This window comes from Falco biarmicus, chromosome 5 (genome assembly GCF_023638135.1).
Source record: "Falco biarmicus isolate bFalBia1 chromosome 5, bFalBia1.pri, whole genome shotgun sequence".
NCBI classification, from domain to species: domain Eukaryota; kingdom Metazoa; phylum Chordata; class Aves; order Falconiformes; family Falconidae; genus Falco; species Falco biarmicus.
The window spans coordinates 37,810,006-37,829,348 of record NC_079292.1 but is presented as its reverse complement, the minus strand read 5'-3'; the positions used below and the strand labels follow the sequence as shown (position 1 = coordinate 37,829,348).

The 19,343-nt window shown below is 39.8% G+C and overlaps 1 protein-coding gene across 2 annotated transcripts in view; it reads left to right on the top strand.

Annotated features, from left to right (window-relative positions):
• The window catches only part of SRGAP1 (SLIT-ROBO Rho GTPase activating protein 1), a 150,395-nt gene that overhangs the window by 107,931 nt on the left and 23,121 nt on the right, over positions 1-19,343 (top strand). The window contains exons 9-15 of one of the 2 annotated variants that reach the window (XM_056340622.1): positions 415-612; positions 729-813; positions 5,169-5,196; positions 8,304-8,337; positions 11,422-11,482; positions 11,643-11,720; positions 13,266-13,400. In XM_056340622.1, coding sequence (XP_056196597.1) covers positions 415-612; positions 729-813; positions 5,169-5,196; positions 8,304-8,337; positions 11,422-11,482; positions 11,643-11,720; positions 13,266-13,400 — 619 coding nt within the window. Of the gene's footprint in view, positions 1-414; positions 613-728; positions 814-5,168; positions 5,197-7,698; positions 7,802-8,303; positions 8,338-11,421; positions 11,483-11,642; positions 11,721-13,265; positions 13,401-19,343 lie in introns of both variants that reach the window. The other variant, XM_056340621.1, reaches the window with a different exon arrangement.

Here is a 19,343-nt window from a genome sequence, read left to right as displayed (position 1 = left end):
AGATCCTTGGATGTACATATTCAATCTAACATGTTGACCACACTTAGAAGAGTTGACCCTTCAGAGCAGTGTATCATCTCTGTTACCTCCCAGATTAGGGACCATAATCAAATCATGTCACATTTCGATTCTAATTTCAGGAAACAAATGCTTGAGAGTGTTACCAGTCAGCACAAGAGTACAACCATGTTTGTGGATTGGAGCATGGTAAAGCAGAGGACTAGATAGGAAACCTAATCATGTCATTCTTCTGTTACATAGGTATCTGTTATAGTATGCCTAACTTTTCACATTCAAACACCAGTTTGTTTGGGGGAGTGTGCCAGAGAATTATTTTGGGTAACGAGCCTCCTTTCTAAACTGTTCTGATCTATATTTGTATTGTATTTGGCAAACTGTGCTTTTTAACACCAGGTGAAGAAAACGACAGAGGCTACCCTGCAGACCATACAAGATATGGTCACCATTGAAGACTATGATGTGTCAGAGTGTTTCCAGCACAGTCGCTCAACAGAATCTGTGAAGTCAACAGTCTCTGAGACCTACCTGAGTAAGCCTAGCATTGCAAAAAGAAGAGCTAACCAGCAGGAAACAGAGCAATTCTATTTCATGGTATGTTGATTGCTTCCTCATTCGTGATACAAGCCAAACACCTGAAGTAAACATTAGGCAGAAGTTCCTGGAATTTATGTACCTACATAGTAATAGATTGATCTGCATCTCTACAGAAATTCAGAGAATATCTGGAAGGTAGTAATCTCATCACAAAACTTCAAGCAAAACACGACCTGCTGCAGAGGACACTTGGAGAAGGTAAATATCACATGATAAACTGAAAAGTGATTCCGGACTTTACAGTGAACCCACTGAAATGCCAAAGGTATGCAGGAAAAAAAACCTTTAAAGCTTAACTATCCAGTAAACATAGATTTGACTTTTACCAGTCATAGTTTTTGGTGCAATGATAAGGATAAGCACTATAAATTGATCTTATTTCTTCAACAGATATTTATTCCTACTGTGCAGACGTTTAGACAAGTGACTATATTTGGAAATGGAACTGCTGAATGAAAAATCTTGTGTCTGAATGGAGAGCTGACACAGTCAGTGCAGGGTGATTTAAGAGCTCTGACAAATGTACTGTTTCTACTTCCTAACAATTACTGTTGACTTGAGTTTTTTCTAAGAGTTGGGGGAGAGTGATATTTTTTTAAGCTTACAAAATTATCCAGGGTGCATCTCTTACAATGTACTCACTAGTTCAACATTTCTGACACATGGACATGAATGTCCTTCTTGCAGCCTAACAACTCATTTATGAAAGGTAAAAGGTGAAATCCTGGCCTCACTGATGTCAGTAGTGAGATTCGTATCGACTTAATTTAATGTTGGGTTTCTACACAGTATTTTCATGTTGTGAACTGGAATAAATTAAAACTTAATGAATAGATGTATACCTGTTGATTAGAATTATTCCATATAAAATTATTGCGTTACAAATTATGATAGCAGAGAATTATCTGTTGTCCTGAACACTCTCCGCAATTTTTAAAAATGCTTCTTAAAATATAAACCAAGTCAGCAGATGTCCATGCTCAAATACAGTAAAGCTGAATTAGGGCAGTAATGAATCAGGCACTAAACCAAGCTCCAGCCCACCTCCTACAAGCCCTCTCAACAGGCACTTCCTCATGGACCAAAGGGAAAAGGAGGATCACCCTGCAAGCCTTGAGGAGTAGCCACACAGACTGTTTACAGACTTGAGGGGAAGTGAATTACACCACAAAGAATAAAAATCCTCTTCTGAAGGTTAAAGACTATAATTCAAAGTTCAGACTCAAGAAAGAAACTTGTTCTCTAAAGAGTGTCTCTAAAGGATGTGTCAATTTATTTTCTTTTTGCTGCCAAATATCTGTTGTTAATCAGGTCTCTTCTTGCTTTTAATACAAAAGCCCAGATCCACAAATTCAGTTGTGGATGTGCCTAAAGAGCTATTAACAGTTCAGTGGGTATGACCCAAACAAAGCCCCTGGCCAGGGGGTGACTGAGGTTGGGGGTAGGAAATAAACAGCTTTTTCTTGCAAAGCTGGACTGTAGAATATGGTAGCTGGTTTTAGACAACTGGCTATATTATGTTCTTTCTCATGGAAGTTTTCATTGAATAGAATTTTTTTTTAATGTGTGCATTGAGCAGTTTATTCACGCAAAAGAATGCGCAGCTGATGTTAGTCAAAAAAGAGGAGAATTTTCCTCTAAAGGCTCACAGAAAATGTATTTGGAAAAATAAAGTGAATGTTATTTGGAAGCCCGGTAAAATGCATAATCATCTACTGAAGGGAGAAAGATAAAAGGCAACAGAATCTGTTGCCTAATGCATGTTGGAAAGAAATAAGGAAAGAGCTGTATAAAAGGAAATCCAAAGAAAAACTTCTCAGCAGGGTGGCCCAAGTGATAAACTGACATCAGGCTTGCAGCTATTCTGCCGTGCTTGGGCATGCTTGGACTGTTCAGTTTGAAGAGTTCCCTTCGACCCCCCCAGCTGTAACCCCGAACAGTTGATCTGTGTTGCCCACAGTGGTTTTGCACATAGTTGTCACATCATCATAGCACAGCACAGCACATACAAATAGTACCCCAAACATCATGTTCAAAGATGGTATTTGGAGGAAAAGCCGTCATTCTTATAGATAAAAAAGATGAAGTACCCCCTTCTATTGAGGCATGTCCTGCATTAAAATGCATGTGCCTGGGAAGGGGCACCTGGATTCTATACATTCCTTGAATGGGGATGATGGAAAGGGTAGAATTACAGTGGAATTATGAACATTATTGCTGTAACTAGTATAGAAATGAATTTGTGGGAAGGGGACTGCTCCCCTGCTCCACTCAAACTGCCTTTTCTGGGAACTTTCATGTCAGCAAGACAGCAGGCAAGTAACATGGGGCACTGTATTTAAGTAATGCAGGGAAGAATTAGGGAGGGGGGAGAGGGTTGTCTGAACTGCAGGTTTTCCCTTGGCATCCTTGCTTGCTTTTATTCAAACCTGTACAGTGTAAGGGCGTAGGCTGAGTAAATCCAGATTACCATCTGGTGTCCACAACATTGACAGCATTTGGCTTCTGTTCCAGCTCATCACCTGCCTACTACAGTCTTTTGCTGTTTATGGACATAGAAGATACATATTCATGATCTGCACAAGGGAGAGAGATGAGGTGCTTTGCGCTGAGTCTGCACCTACAAATCTGGAAAAGTAAATGAGAAATACTAAATGAAATTGTTACAAAACATAGGAAGCACACTGATACTTATATTAAATCTGACCCAAGGCTCATCTATTGAACAAACAAATGAGCAAAGCCGAGGGAAATGCAAGAAAGACAATAAGCAGTTATAAATTAAATTGCCCCTGTGTCCCAGATAGTTTTTGCTCTAATGGGTTAAATATCAAAGATGTGTTTAAAATCCCCCAGACTCAGGATTTGTGACATCTATTGTTTTACTAACATTTATTATTGGGATTCTTAGTCTCAGTGAACTTCCCTTGGCTACATGAGTAGGGAGAAGTCCCTGGCTTACTCTTCTTCTGTCATAGGTTATTTTACGTACTCTTCTTTCATGCCTCTTTTTCACCTCTCTTTGAAATAGATGCCAACAATCTTCACGTGTCTTATTAATGCCAGAGTTTTTTCCCAGAGCTTATTCTTTGTGCCATCTTCTGCAGATCCCCACTCTTCTGCTCCCGCAACATATATTTTCAGATTAGGGTTTTCAGTACTGTGCAGTATTTCAGGTGCACCTGGACATTGCCACATAATGTTATGTTTTGCATATCACTGTTTTTCGTTCTTTCTGCAGTCTGACTTTTTTTGGTATCACTTTTGAAGTGAGCGGTATGCTTAGACCTAGCCTGAGTGATGTTCAGACTGATTTTCAAAGTCAGTATAATTACCTATAGTTCTGTTAGCTGCATAGGCGTTTAGCGCTTTCTTCCCTAATATCTTTCTTGAACCTGTTGATACTGAATTTCATTTTCTGTTGTGTGTCTTGTTCGTTAATGTGGTTAAACCCCTCTGAAGGGCTTCATGGTTTTTTCAGAACTCTGATGCAAAAGTATTTCAGTCATCTGCACAATATTCTGCCTCCTTAGCTGCTCTGATCTCCCCAAGACATTAATAAATGTATTATGTATTACGTAAATGGTCCTAACGGGAAGGCTTGAGTAAATGAGTGTTATACTTTGTCATGATGAAAAAGATCGTTTAATTCCACTTGGTTTCCCTTTTCTTCACTAGCTTTTGATCAATGAGAATATTTTGCCACTCAGTTCATGGCTGTTTAGTTGCTTTAGTCGCCTCTTGTGAAGAAACTTACCAGGGGCCTTTGAAAATCTAAGTCAATTAATTCAACCGATTCTCCTTTATCCAGTATTTTACTGACATGTTCAAAGAATTCTAATAAATTAATAGGGTACAATCTCCCTTTGGGAAAACTGGGCTGGTTGGAACTTATCATACCATGACCTTCATACTGTTTCATTATTTTACTTTTCATTATCATGAATTGACACAGTGCACATGCCTGTCTTACTGGTCTGCTGTTCTGCAAAGGTTATCCAGGAACCTTTCTGGAATATGGTATTTGCTTCCTCACAATTCTTCACAGTTCTATGTGGTGTTTCCCAGTGGTAGTGTTGTATTTTTTCCCTGCAATACACAGACAAAAGAGAGGAAGGAGTCTTGTAATAGCAAGCCATTGATGTCTAGAGCTCTGGATTTTCAGCACTGTACAGGTTTATGCACGAGGGGAGATGTAATCTAATCGTGGTGCAGCTCTTATTTCCATACTGATTTAGCCATTAAAACACATAAGCACAAACAGTAGACATTGTTTGGAGTTTTCCTTCAAATTATTTACAGTATCAAGTGACTCTCTAGTCTATGGGCAGGCCTCTTAAAAGTTGTTCCATAACATGGGTTGTGTTTATATTTTACACGTATCTGTGGAGATGGTAGGTAACTGAACTACCCTGTTTGTTGTATAGTTGTCTATCTTTTGCTGGTAATGTGAAAGTTAGGGTTAACGGTAATTTGCCAAGCATAGTTTAGATACAAAAAAAATCTGCCTAAAACCTACAAATGATTGTTTCCTGTTTATTGAACTTTTCTAGGTCACAGGGCTGAATACATGACAACAAGGTAAGATATTTTTATTTGACTTGATTTAGTTGCAAATGTAATAAAATCATAGGAATTAGAAATTTTAGAATAAGTCCATAAGGGTATATAACATTGTTGTTGTTGCTGTTGTTACATAAATTGTGTCCAGGCCCTGTGTGCTTTAACATTCAGCATTTCTGCTTCTGCATGCTGAAGGGTAAAGGACCAGAATATTCATTTTCCTCAATTGTGAGCTGCTTGGGCCATTGTCAAAGGTGGGACTAGATGGGAGGCCTTTAAAAATATTTTGAGTCACACAGGAAATTTGAAAGTTGCAGGGCGCTTTGCTTCTCACGGTTTGTAATTCATTTGGTCAATATACACAGTTCAGAAGACTCTGATACAGACATGAATTTAGGGGATAGGCTGCATCTTTGATAACCTAGCTCTGGACAGGAATACCTGCCTCCCCCAACATCCCTGTGTTTGATACATGAATAGGTCTCTATATTCACAGAAGAAAAGGGATACAGGAGTAGATCTCCCTGCTTTGTGCAGCACATACTTTTTCAGTTGTGTAATGCCTGTACATCTGCAGTGCTGCCTCCCAACATAAACACGGATGCTGAAGCCCCCAGGGTATCAGGCCCTGGGCCGGCAATGGCAACTGTTTGGATTTGCAGCTGCCACTTGTGTGTATCACTGCGACAGACACCACCCCTCTGGTCCTGATGACAGCAGGAACATTCAGCCCAGCTTTCCTAGTCCCACTCTGCTCTTCCCTTTCCATGCAGTACATCCTTGCTCAGTGCCTCCTCTTTCTCCTTTTTGCTTCCTGGTCATGAATGGCTTTGCCACCACCCCTCAACTTTGACTTAAAAAAAAAAAAAAAAAAAAAAAAAAAAGTCCTGTGCTCCAGCTAAGAAGTTTGGATCTGGCTCTGCCTTTGCCGGACCACTCGATTTTGTATAATTTCTTGTGCCTGGCCCCCATATTCCTGGGGACAACTCTACAGACTTCAAGCCAGCCATTCTCCCACCAGTCCATGGTCCATTTTAGCTCTGTAGAGCTGAACTTACCATCTTTCCTTACATGACCCCAGATGAAAAGCAGTAACAAATCAGAGCGTTCTTTCCAATTGCTGACATTAACTCTGAGACCTGTGCCTTTAACTCTGCCCCCAGATGCTACCAGGAATGCGTGAAAGTCAGCAAGCTTATGTCCAATCAGAAAAACATTCTTGACTCCAAAGCAGGTGACTCCTCAGGCTCACATCATCCTAAATTCCCTGCTGTGTAAGCAGCTGAAAGAAGACGATGGATTTAGGCAGTGATTTTACCTTAGTAAAGTGAGGGAGCAGCTTCAAACCATTTTACCTCCTATATTCTCACAGCTGGTCGTTTACAGAGAGAAACTGAGCGAGTAAGGCCTGCCCACCCATTCCTCAGCACGAGTTCCCCCACTGCAGCTGGGACCTGCCTGTTGCCCCAAGGTTCAGTTAAGTTTCCAGACTCTGAGACATGCAAACAGAGATGTACTTCAAGGTCAAAGTTAAATTGCAGAAGGGAAGAGGATATCTTTAAAGATGAGTTTGCAAATACCGGATAGTACCCAAACAGGCCAAAGTCCCAACATTAAATACTCTATGTGTTACTGTTCTCACTGTTTCCCCAGAAACATTTGATTTTTTGCTAATTCCTGAAAAACCTATGGAAAGATTGGACTCCTGGTGCAGTGGAACTAGGGAAGCTGTTGGCATGTAGCTGTTGGCATGACATGCGCAAAATAAATTCTGACCTAGAGAACAATATTTATTCCCTTTAATTTCTTTCATTTGTCACTATCACATGTGTAACACACTAGGTAAACATTTTGCAGACCAGTTTTGTGTGTTCTTCCTTTTTTTTTTTGGTTATGCTGCTTATGTTTATTTGTTTCAAGTTGATGGTATTCTTTTAATTCCTTTAGCTAATTTGCAATATGTTTCTTTTCATGGGTGAAGATCTTGATGGTTGGATGTAGAAGGCTAAAGCTGTTTAGCCTTCCTGGCTCTAGTTGAAAATGCAGATGGTTTGGTTTTGAAGTATCTTAGGAGTGTGCTGAGCAGCTTTAATTTGCATTTGAAGTTTCTCCAGTATGAAGCAACTTTTCTGCTTGATAAGAGGTGCTTGGAGTGGCCTGTGTTCTGCCATGGCTGGCAGGATGAATTCCAGTGGTTGCTGCACATTTCATGCATGACCGCCACAAAAAAGGCCATTCCGATTGTGCAGTGTTTGGAATAAATGTATATGGTAAAACTGCAAAGCAGTGATTCATAAAGAATGTCATTATTTATCCATAAGTAATGCATTTTTCATGGGGGAGTTCTCTACTCGTTAATCACTGTTACACTTAAATTTGATTGGAAGTCTTTATTTGATAAGTACTGTGTTAATTTCTCCCTTTATAATGTTCTGTTGTTTTGCCATGAGCTTACAGACATTTCGTTTTATTGTGTCACTTAATTCTACCTTGCTCAGTAATCATATTCCCTTCCCTTAGGCCTCCAAATCTTCCCCCTAAGCCCCAGAAACACAGGAAGCCCAGACCCCGATCACAGTATAGTGCTAAGTTGTTTAATGGTGATTTGGAGTCATTCATCAAGGTACTGGCACCAGCCACACCAGTGGCTGATCCTAACACTTCTTACTATAATGGTCACCACCTCACGTGAGCTGAGGCAGATCATTATGTTTAAGTCTGTCCTGGGGCTCTTTTTTTTCCCGGTTGATCAATATAATACTTCCTGAAGTCAGAGGGAAAGAGGAATTTCTCACATTAGCCTCCCTACGATTTTGTTAATCAAGTAGGGATAGTATTTGCAGCCTGGCTTTGTTAGGAAACTTAGCATTGTGTAGAAGATAGGATGTAGTGGTGCATCCCACGACTCCGCAGAATTTCCTGCTTGCCATCTTCATTACATTCAGTATTCAAAGTCTGTGGAGGCAGTATTGCCCTGGGTTTGATATCCAGCTTTTGATTGCCTATGACTTTAGGAATGTATTATATTGTGTGAAATTGTGATCACCACTATTCTGGATCTTGTATCTTTGCTGTATTTACTATCTTCTTCTTTCTTATACTTTTATTCCTAATAATGCTTCTAGCCGAGGCCGAAGGAACTCTCACACAAGACATCAGGTATAGTTCTGGTGACAAGAGAACCATCTCCACCTCGCTCTCGGGTTGCATTCACGCCTGGCTCAAAATTAGTTCTTCCAAGGAGCTGGAGGGAGAAGTTTGCATTAAGAAATGAGTGTACGAGTACAGTAGGCAAAACTGAACCAGAGCACAACTCTGGAGTGATTGTAGTCTTAAATGATGGATATTTCCTTATTCATTAACAAACACCTGCCCATCACAATCAATTGGCACCTCTGGACACCAGCTGACAGAGCTAAGGGAAAGAAATCTTCAAAAAATATGTAACAGTGCATTTATAAACACAGTGAATTAAATTCTTGACTGCAAGGTCTGTGCACTGGGTTTGAATGTTACAGGCATTTGTTTTTCTTCTTCCTGTGCAGCATAGCTAGTGACAAATTTTTTGCAGAACAAATGCTGTACTTAGTGGCATCATATCAGTTTAGCTGTCTTTGAATCAAGCTTTCAGCCACCCTCAGTACAACTATAGCAAAAACTATTATTATGCAGATGGTGCTGCGAGGTGTAAAGACTTTCAGGAAATCATCACGTGATGTAAGAAATTAATATCATGGACAGTTTCTTGCTCAAGGATGAAAGTAAGCAAAGAAGCAGAAACTCCCACAACAAAAAGCCCCTGGATTAGAGAAGCACAAGCAAATCAGGAGAAATGGTACCCCATCATTTTCTCTCACAGAGAATAGGGTTATGTTGCATGGCAGTGTGGGTGACAGGGCTTACTTGCAAGTGGAGAATCCTACATGATTAGCCTTTCAAAAGGAAAGAGGAAAAGAAAGCTGGTAGCCTTATGGCAGGTTTGCTGTTGTGGGAGCTCACCTAGGAAAGCATCCCTGCCCGAAGACCGAGTCATTCCTGATAGGGGTGAGTCATTTTGACAGTCAGAAAAGGATTAGCGCTAGTGAAATACAGTATTGCACCAGATTGTTTTTTGTTACATTTTTGCATCATAAGAAATTAGAATTAGTCCCAAACATACATTCACTGACTACACACATCAGATTAAATTCACAGCAGCAGTAGGGTCACTGTTCTTGACATTTCACCAACACAGATTGTTACTTCAAATTACTTTCCTGTCACCAGATCCAAAACACAAAGCTGTTTAGATTATTTCAAGGAATTGATTAACTACAAAGTTGTGCGCGGTTGTGAAAAGATTCTCCAAAACCAGGTATGAAAGTAATATATTTTTGTTTTAATTTCTTACTGCAAACGCTATCTTTCCCAAGGCTTTACATTCTTTGCATGAACCAGTGTACTAACAGGAGATACGGGTGCATGTTGTGCATGTTTTCTAATACTCTGCTTTTTTGGAGAGCCAGGCTGCTCAGTGTTGGTGAAGATGGAAGTATTCCTGGGTTTAGCAACTGACCTGTTCCATGGGGGTGGTTTTATTCAGCTGCTACTGAATCACAATACAACTCAAACAGAAAATGCTCATCCAGACATTACTGGCTCTTGGCTAGCCAGTCTTTGCTAGGTTTTAAATTAAAAGACAAACAAGCTACAATTTAAACAGCATAGTTAGTGGTACAGTCTTTTGTAAGCCCCACTAAAACAACATGGAGTACAGGGAAGATCAGGACTTAGGTTATCTCAGGAAGTACATTGTTTCATTGCTTTACTGTGTGTTATTTTTCAAACTTTTTTTAGTAGTTAGCTGTTCTTCTACTTGGGCTTAATTCATAAATTTCCCATTAGTGTAATTTAGCATGACAGTGAAGTACTAGTTTGTAAGAGGAAATGTCTATTCTTAGTTACAGGGTGCTTTTGAATTCATGGTTTTGTAATACAGACTGGTTTTATATTAAACTTCCAAATGAATTAGTCAATTCTCTGAGCTCTTACATAACTGAAATTCATTTTGAAAGAAAAATTATAGCTTCCAAGACAAGAATTTCAGAGGTACCTATTATTTATGAAACAGTAATTTTTCCAGCATAAGCACCAACTTTTCTAAATAATTTTTAATCATGTGATTTTTCTTTAATAGATATTTGATGACTTGTAGTCATTAATGTGCTTGTGTTAAAACAAATTTTTTAAAGTGCCAAAACACACAAAGGACTGTGATAGTTCTTCTAAAATGCTGATTTTCCAAAAGTAAAAGACAACTCACTGAAAACTAGTGTATAGTCATCTTCTCCCCTCCCATCACAAGCATTTTTTCTCTTTTATTAAAACACTTCTACTTAACTGAAGATGTAGCTGTAGACGTGCTGCTGTATCATGGCAGAAGCTGGGAGCTTTGATTCCTGAGCTCTGCCAGTTGCAGGCGGGGAGGTGTAGGCTGTGACGTGCTTTTCCCGGGACCTCTGTGCCTACAGAAGAGGCAGCTGAACCACACGCTCAGCTCAGAGTGGCTGAGGTTTACCACCAGCATACTACCAGCTAGTTAGAGCAGTCTGAAGCAATGTGCCAGGCCATCATCTGCCCTATGCCACACAGATCAGCACAGCACATGGGAGCGCTCTCAGGTGTGGAGGGAGGCACCTGGTACCCCATGCAGTGTCATGTGGTGGCTCTGTTTGTGATCAACGTTTTTTACCGGGTGGGGGGGAAGTACCTCAAGGAATTAGGTCCTGTGTAATCCTGTGTAATTAGTTCTGTGTGGCATTTTCTCCACCAGGAAAAGAAAGGTAAGTTAAATGGATGCAGAGTGATCACCTTCATTATGAATTTTTATTCTTAATAATAAAACTTTTTAGAAGGCAAATTCACTGCTTTAACTCATTTGGCTTCAAAATTCTAAAACACATGCATGAGCTTTTGATGTCACATACAGTGTTAGCCAGATACAGTGTCAGAGGTAGACAGTGAAGTCTCTGAATTTCCCAAATCAGTTATTTTAATGAAGAACTGTAATCCTTTCTCTTCGCCTGTTCCTTTCCCTCCCTCCCTAAATGGGAAGAGAACTCTGTTAAAAATGGTATTTTCTTATGTGTTTTTTTGCCAGCACTGTATGTCCATTTGAATTGACCAAGAAAATGTATTTTCACATTCAGTCCAGAGTAGGGAGGTTTCCTCTCTCCAATCTGCAGTTCATTCTTGTTTTTTCAGGATTCAGGACAAGTCATTCCTCTCATTGTGGAAAGCTGTATCAGATTTATCAATTTATACGGTAAGCTTTGAAACATACTATGTCATTTCACTATTGCCTGACTTTTTGTGTATCTTTTGCATAATGCATTTATCACCACAGCTTTGTTTTTAAAATAGAGATTAAAAGTATTTTAAAAACTAGACTCATTTCTCACCACTGTCTCCCATCTTTGCTACAGGTCTTCAGCATCAGGGAATTTTTAGGGTGTCTGGTTCCCAGGTGGAAGTCAATGATATTAAAAATTCATTTGAGAGAGGTAATTGCATTTTCATTTATTTGAGCACCTTACTAACTGATATTTAAAGATCTTTTAAATTCTAATTACTTTCTTGGCTGTTTAAGCAGTGTGTGTGCACTTTGTATACTGTACTTAAAACTTTGCACCGTCATATGCTTAAAGATGAAGTGTAGTGATGACGTGTACATGCTTTTCCTGTTATGTCTTAAGAGCTTTAGGTTGTTTTTAATTTTTTAGATGAGACATATGACTCTTGAATCAACTGTAAACTTTAGTCTTTTGTTAATGATAAACTGCAAGTAATAGTTTGTCTATATTTTATTTTAAAGATCCTCAGAAAGGAAAGGTTGTGGGTTTTAATTAGATTCAAGAGACTACTTAACACAATTTGAGAACCCTGTTACTTGATCTTCTGCAATACAAGTGCTCATCTTTCTGGTCCTTCTGCCAAAGTGGAATCATGATCAATGAGCGTACAGGCTGTGAAAGAGCCATTCCATTTCCAACCACTGTTTTCATTACTGAAGGTAAACTGCAGCCCTGCAGAAGGAATTACAGGAGAGATACCAGGAAGTGAAAACAACTTTTTAAACATGAGTAGCTTGCAACACTCAGCCTAGGTTTGCTCTGCAAGGGGAGCCAGGATCCAGCAATCCCCTAATTGTGTTAAAACAATACTAGTTACATTTTTTTAAAATCTTACATTCTCTTTTCTTGGGTCTTAGAAGCTGGTTCTTTTATTTCGAGAAAAATCTTTTGCATATCATCTGCTAATGAGAAAACCCTTGGAGCAATAAGTCTTGTGACTAAAAGCATGAAAAAATACACACAGTATTTTTCTCCCCAAGATTAGTTATATATCTTGTTAAAGTTGATCTCATCTTTGACAAGTCATATGAAACAAATGTTTTTACAAGCTAAAGGAAGCCACATCCTCCTATTCTCCAGCTTTTAAATACGCCTTATTGTTAACTGCTTCTCCTATGTAGTGTTGTTCTGGAAGGTACGTACATTTTGAACTGTTTTAAAACAAAGATTAAGTCTTTAAAATGGCCATGGCTGAGGTTTCAGTTAGGCTTTTGGGTTCCTGTACAGTGTTTGCACAAAATGGTTGCACATATTCCTGAATGGTTTAATTTTTCAGAATGAAAACAGGTTTCCAATTCAAAGAGTTATCTAACTCAATTTTCTTTATGTAAGCTCCCAAAGAATAGTCTGAGAAACCCTATTTAATTAAGAAAATTTGGCTTTTCCATTTTACTAATTGTAAATTACAACATATCCATAAATACCTAGTTGGAAGTTCAGGACCTAGAAGATCACTAGGTTATGTAATTTAAAGGAAGCTTAATTTAGGATGCTAGTTTTGGTTTACTCATAGCCTGGGATTTCTAAATCAGTGTTTATTACCTTACTTGAATGCTTCTATTGCCATCTCCCACACACTAAAAACAAAAAAAATCCCAACAACAACAACAAAACCACCAAAAAACCACTCATAAAAATTTTGCATGCAAAAATATTCCTGCGTGTGTGTTTCATTCGCTTTATTTACTTTTCAAGGTGAAAATCCTTTGGCAGATGACCAAAGTAACCATGACATTAACTCAGTTGCTGGAGTACTGAAGCTCTATTTCCGAGGGCTGGAAAATCCTGTCTTTCCTAAGGAAAGATTTAATGATCTTATTTCTTGTATCAGTAAGTAGAAATCTCTGTTTCTTTCTCAATAAAATTTTACTTTCACATATACAGTAGCGGCCTGAAAAAAGCGCTAACTTCACAGATTTTTCTAAGACAGTTTGTTTGCCATCTGTAAAGTCTAGGTCAGTTATTAGTCATACTCGCAGCTGTGGTTGTTCCCTTTTTCCAGTGGGATTAATGTACAGTACAACTCTTTGTTTAATAGGGCAGGAAGAATATCTTTTGGTATACAGGAGATAGTTAAATTTAAATGCATTATTATTTTCCTCTGTGCACTGGGGCAGACAGAAGGGGATGAAGTCATGACCATGCAAACAGCCTACGTTACTTTTCACAAAGGTTTTCATGCCCTGCAGCTTGGAGTCAGCACTGGTGAATAAGTAACTAACTGCTCAACTTTGTGTGTTTCCGGACCTTTATTGTGCTCGGGTTAAAAACCCCGACCCAATCAGCAGGAAAACCCCTCAATGCGAGAACAGGGGGGAGCAGCTAGATGTTGTCTGCAGAAGAGCCCAGTCTGCCTTCCAATACACAAGTCGTAATGGGATGTGTTGGAGGAGTGGTGCCTGGGTCTGTCTGTGCACTGCTGGTGTTGGTAGCCGGACACAGAGAGGTTGTAGTAATTTAGGAAGTTCACAGTGGATGAGTGAATTGCTCTGGCATGCACAAAACCTCTCCCAGTTCACAGATCCCGGCAGATGTTGAGGAGGGGTGAGGCTGAGCCAACCATCAGTAGGCTTACTGTTCCCAGTGGGTCCATTAGAAGCGGTCAGAGGTGCTAGCTTTGCGGAAAAATTTCCTCCTTTCAACCTTTCCTTTATAGCTTGCCTGCTTCAGCCAAATGGAGAAAGCGGCAGTTTCACAGGTAACGAGGGCCAGCCCTTTGGGATATTAATTAGGGCAGGCTCTCTCCAAACCATGTTATTTTGGCAAAGGGGTCTCAGCCCAGCAGGCAGGACCGCAGATCGATGTGTGCACAGTGTCCTTGGCTGGCCATCAGATGGGCCTTTCTGCTGCTTGCTGGGGGAGCCCAACATGTGTGGTTTCCTTTCCGCACACGGAGGATTGCAGTAATTCAGTCTGGAGGTTACAAATACATGGATTGCTTTGACCAGCTCTGTGTGCAATACCTTGTGTTTCATTTTTTGCGGGGTTTTCTGCAGCTGTTGCTATTTACAGACTCGGTGGTACTGAGAAGTCCTGAAGGACCTCAAAACTGCAGTTTAACAGTCGGATCCCTGATGCTGAGGGGCACGCTGTCTCTTTAGGAACCATGATCTTGGTTCTACCTGAGTTCAGCTTTAGCTAACTGCGGTGCCACAGCCCAGAAAATGTCTGTGAGTCGTAGAAACTGAAATCTAAAACCGGATCATTTTGACTGAGTGATTTTCTGCATGACAGGCATGATGGAACTTTACCTAATAATCCTGCACTGATTTCCATAACTTCTGGATGAATTAAAGCGTCTGTGCTGGAAAAAAATTATTGATTTAATGGCTTCAGTTGACAGAAAATCTACGACATTCTTGGATAAGCTGTTCAAATGATTAATCACTTTCATCGTTAAACATTTGTACCACATTTCCTTTTCAAAATTTCTGCTGTCAGATTCTGCCCATTGGATCTCTTGATGACTTTATTATTTTGACTAAGTATTAAGAAAAATATAAGTGGCGGTTCTTACATGTGGAGATGGTATGGCTATGTTGAAAAGCTTTAAATAGAATTGTAAAATATCAAGAATGAGTATTCAACGTACAGAGATTGTACAGGTGAGTGCTAGGAGATGGAAAAATATTTGCACAGAACAACTTTTTAAATGTGTTCCAGGAAGGGGAACCTGGATAATTTCAAAGAGTTTCAGTTCACCGTTGAAGCTTCTGAAGACAGGATGGAGTATTTGGACAGAGGGGTGGAAGTTCAATGTGTACTATGTGTACGTGGCACCTGCAGAGGCAGGAGAGATTCACCAATCTCTCAGAGCATCACTGTCTGAGAGGGATCCAGTTCAGGTATCCCCAAATGGTCTTTTGTTACAAAGAACCTCAAGAAAAACAGCAATGAATACTAGATCCTTAGCGTTAGGCCTTGGTTTCCTTTGAGCATGTCCAGCTATTGCATGTTCAAGGTAGGCAGCAGATTATTTTCTTGCAGAAGAGTTGACAGCCTTTCTGTTGAATAATAGTACCATCCAGCAGATTTGAAATCGGTAACGACGACTAGCCTGGAACAAAGTTACTGCCTTTCGATGCCACATTTTACAATGAGACAATTATTGGGAAAGAGGTGTTGCCATCTGATCCTGGTTTAGACTGGCTGTTTTTGGAGGCTGTCTTAAGTCTGGATTATCATCTCTATGACAGTTTGTCAAAACAAGGTGTAACGACTGAGTAGTTCTGCTAGGTTTGACTTCTGCTATTGTTGTTGCAGAAGAAAGCAGAGGATTTTCTTCCTGATAATGTGTTGTAAGAGTCGCAGATCTGTCTGGCAGGTTTTGGAGGAAGCTAGGGTAGGATGATTTTGTTGTTTGGTTTGGTTTCCACAAGGTTATCACGAGGGGCACTCTGAAATGGTATGTCAATACCTGCCTCCAGCAGAGGGAGGAGCAGTAAGTTTGGAACACAGCAGGTTTTCACTTTGGAACAAAAACCCTTTGGAAAAGCAGTTTTTGCTTTGAGCACATTGGGATGAGTTGACTTTGTGTTGTCACAGTGGGGGGCTTGAATGTTGTATGAGGAGGGAAAGAAACATCTCTTGTGCCTTGCATCCACAGCCAGCCCCAGACCTGCATGCTAGGAACAGAGAGCTGTGCATCTGCATATTCTGATTATCTGAGAAGCCTGAGGTGGAGTGTTTTCACAGCTGTGTACCTAGTCTGTGTACTTTGTTAAGTGGTCTACCACTTCCAGGGATAAGATGCTGCTTTTAAAAAAACAAAACAAAACAAAAAACAAACAAACAAACAAACAAAAAAAACAAACCAAAAAACCTACAAGAGTTTCAGAATAGACTACCTGTCACAGTTTAGTTTAAATAGCACCTACTTGGCACATACTATCAAAAACTGTTGGTCTCAAACACCCATTCCATTGCTATCTTTTAACCTTAGTGCTTTGTATGTCTGGCAAAAAGGAAGAGAGTGCAGGCAAGATTTTTCTCCCAATTCAGACTTTGAACCTGTTTGCATTAATTTCTTTTTCTCTGCTCATGTGTCCTGAGTGCCTGAGAGCACTGTAACTTCTTTAGATCACTATTGATATGTAAAGTCCAGAAAGCTTTCAATTTTTAATTAAGAGGGTTTAAATATTCTTAATTCATATTGCATTCACTGTCTCATAAACAGTGAGGATTTAAATACTCTTAATTCATATTGCATTCACTGTCTGATAAACAGTGAGGAAAGGAATAAACATTAAGTTGTTTTTGAATAGTTTTTCAAGATAAATGTCAGTGTGGTTTTCCTAATCATTGGCAGAAATTGTTATAAAGGGGGGGGAGTGAGAAAGCAAATTCATAAGGTTAATGTTCACATAAAACTGTAAAAGGGCAGAATGTCACACATTTTATATGGAAATGTAACGTTGCCAGTGAAAAACCCCTTGAAACTGAAGTACTTGGTTATGGATGTCAAGCATAATTGAGGTTGCAGCTGCAAAATGAACCTTTCCTCAGTACAGCCACTGAGGAATTCTTTTGCATTTATGCATATATTTCCAAATGAAATAGAGCATTGTGATTTAATGCTTTCCCTTTTGTAAATACAGTGGAAACAGTGCAAAATGACTGTGACTTTTAGGGCAATTTGTATTAATTACACTCATGAGAACAATGTTACTCTGTTTGGGTTTATGAACTGTTTTAGATAAAATTTGGGCTGAGTTATGACTTCTCATAGGACAGAACGTAAAGAATCCATCTGATTACGGGCCATAATTCTGCATTGTCAGCAAAAGCAGTGGCTACTATTGCTCCCAGCAGCATCTGGCAATCCAGAGGGTAAAATAAGGCGGGGGGGGGGGGGGGGGGGGGGATGTTGCACTGCACTCTTTTTTCTGCCCCTTTGTAGAAACAAGCAAAATATTCGTAACAGAAGTTAGGTGAAGACAGAAGATACTGAAGCTGTGCTTAGGGCTGGCCATAATTCACCTTCACTGCTGGGGGACTGCAGTTCTTCTCCTGTGTCAGTTCTTAGACATGTGAATTACAGTTCACATTTACATACATAGCTGTGCAATGCAGCAGCAGACACATCTCAGCTACCCAGACTGTTTAGCTTCTGCTCAGGTCATTATAATTCTTCATGGTTTCATCTCCCTTGTCCTAAATTTGATATACTAAGATGCCAGGCTGGATGAAAACTTACATCTTTTTTCCTTCTGATTTTCATTTCAGTCCCTTGCTGCCAGCAATGCCTATTTACCTAAAGGCGTAAATGTTATGAAAGGAAATTATTTTATTGCTTTCTCAGACTATTGCCCATTACTTAAAAAGCAAAGAACTATATTCTGAATTGTCAACTCTTCCTGAAAAAGTTTCAACAAAATGACAACAGCTTCCTTCCCTAAGTGACAGTGGAGACCGTTGTGTTTGTCCTCCTGTAATGCCTTCTTAAATAGATCTGAAAGAGCTGTAAGTGGCATTGCTGAGTTAATGTATACGTATCTTTGAGTTGGATTGGATTCATCTACCAGAGTGGAAAGAGGCACAAATTGTTAACTTCAGCACTAATACATATTCATGAAGATTACTTGTCAGCTGCAAACTGATCATAAAAATTACATCTGCAAATGTAACTGAGTCCCATGTGACATCCAGCAGGTGTGTAAAATACATGTTAGGCATTCATTCTGTTCCTAGTAGCCACCACACCAAGTGGAAGTAGCAAGTGACCCCCACATAGAGTTATCACACTGGATTTTATCCTTCAAAACAGTGGTCCTAAAGGAGAGATGTCTTACATTACCATTGTTTGCTTGCTTCTTCCTCCTTTGTGCTACCCTTGCCTGTGAAATATGCTTACCTTGCACAGCACCGGCTGTTGATGTAGCACAATTCATTCACTGCTGACACCAGCTTTCTCCTTCCACGTGTTCTGATTGGTAATATCTTCCCTTTGCCAAATGTTTGCAATCCTTTTGTTACTACTGACCCATGGGGGCTGTCTGGTAACACAGGGTGGCAGAGCGTACACAACGCTCATGTTTCTGAGCTCTGACTGCTCCCAGGCTGAATCTTCTTGTTGGATAACCATGTCTCACCACCAGTGCAGGAGAGGCCATGAGTAGACCCAAGACCAATGAAAGTACAGTGCTTTTGTAGCATTTTTAGCTGAACCAGAGTGATAAAGGCACATAGCTGTCCAGTTGGCCCAAAATATTTTGTAACCACCAGCAATTGCTCTCTTACAAAAGTCTCTTGTTCTCCATCACCAAAGCGCTGCATTTATATATTTGAATATTTATTGCCTTTTACATGCTCCACTACTTCAGGATTACTGCTTAATTAAACATCAATTTACATTTTCTTAATGTTATTTAGGATGATTGTATCCCTGTCTTTATTTATAATTTAGTTTTGTTTTATTTGTATTTAGGGGCTTATGTTAGTAATCATGTTTGCTCCCCTCTCAGCTTTCCTTTGATCTTCTGAGGCAGATGGTTCACTTTTGATCTGTTTTACTTTAGAGTCTGCCTTTGCAAAAAACTCATCGTGAATGACCAAGCGGTTAAAATGTGTTATCTCTCGTGGAAGGGAAAAGTGGACCGCATTGATTCTGTGTGTCTCTGCAGTAAGCAAAGGTGACACCACCTCTCCAGAACAGGTTCCAGGGTTCTTGGAGGCTGAAGATCACACCTTTTAAGGCTTGAGTACTTAGCATTTATGCTTATCTCATGCTATTGAGAACTGCTTCTTAGCTCATGGCTGACAAAGTGGCAGCTA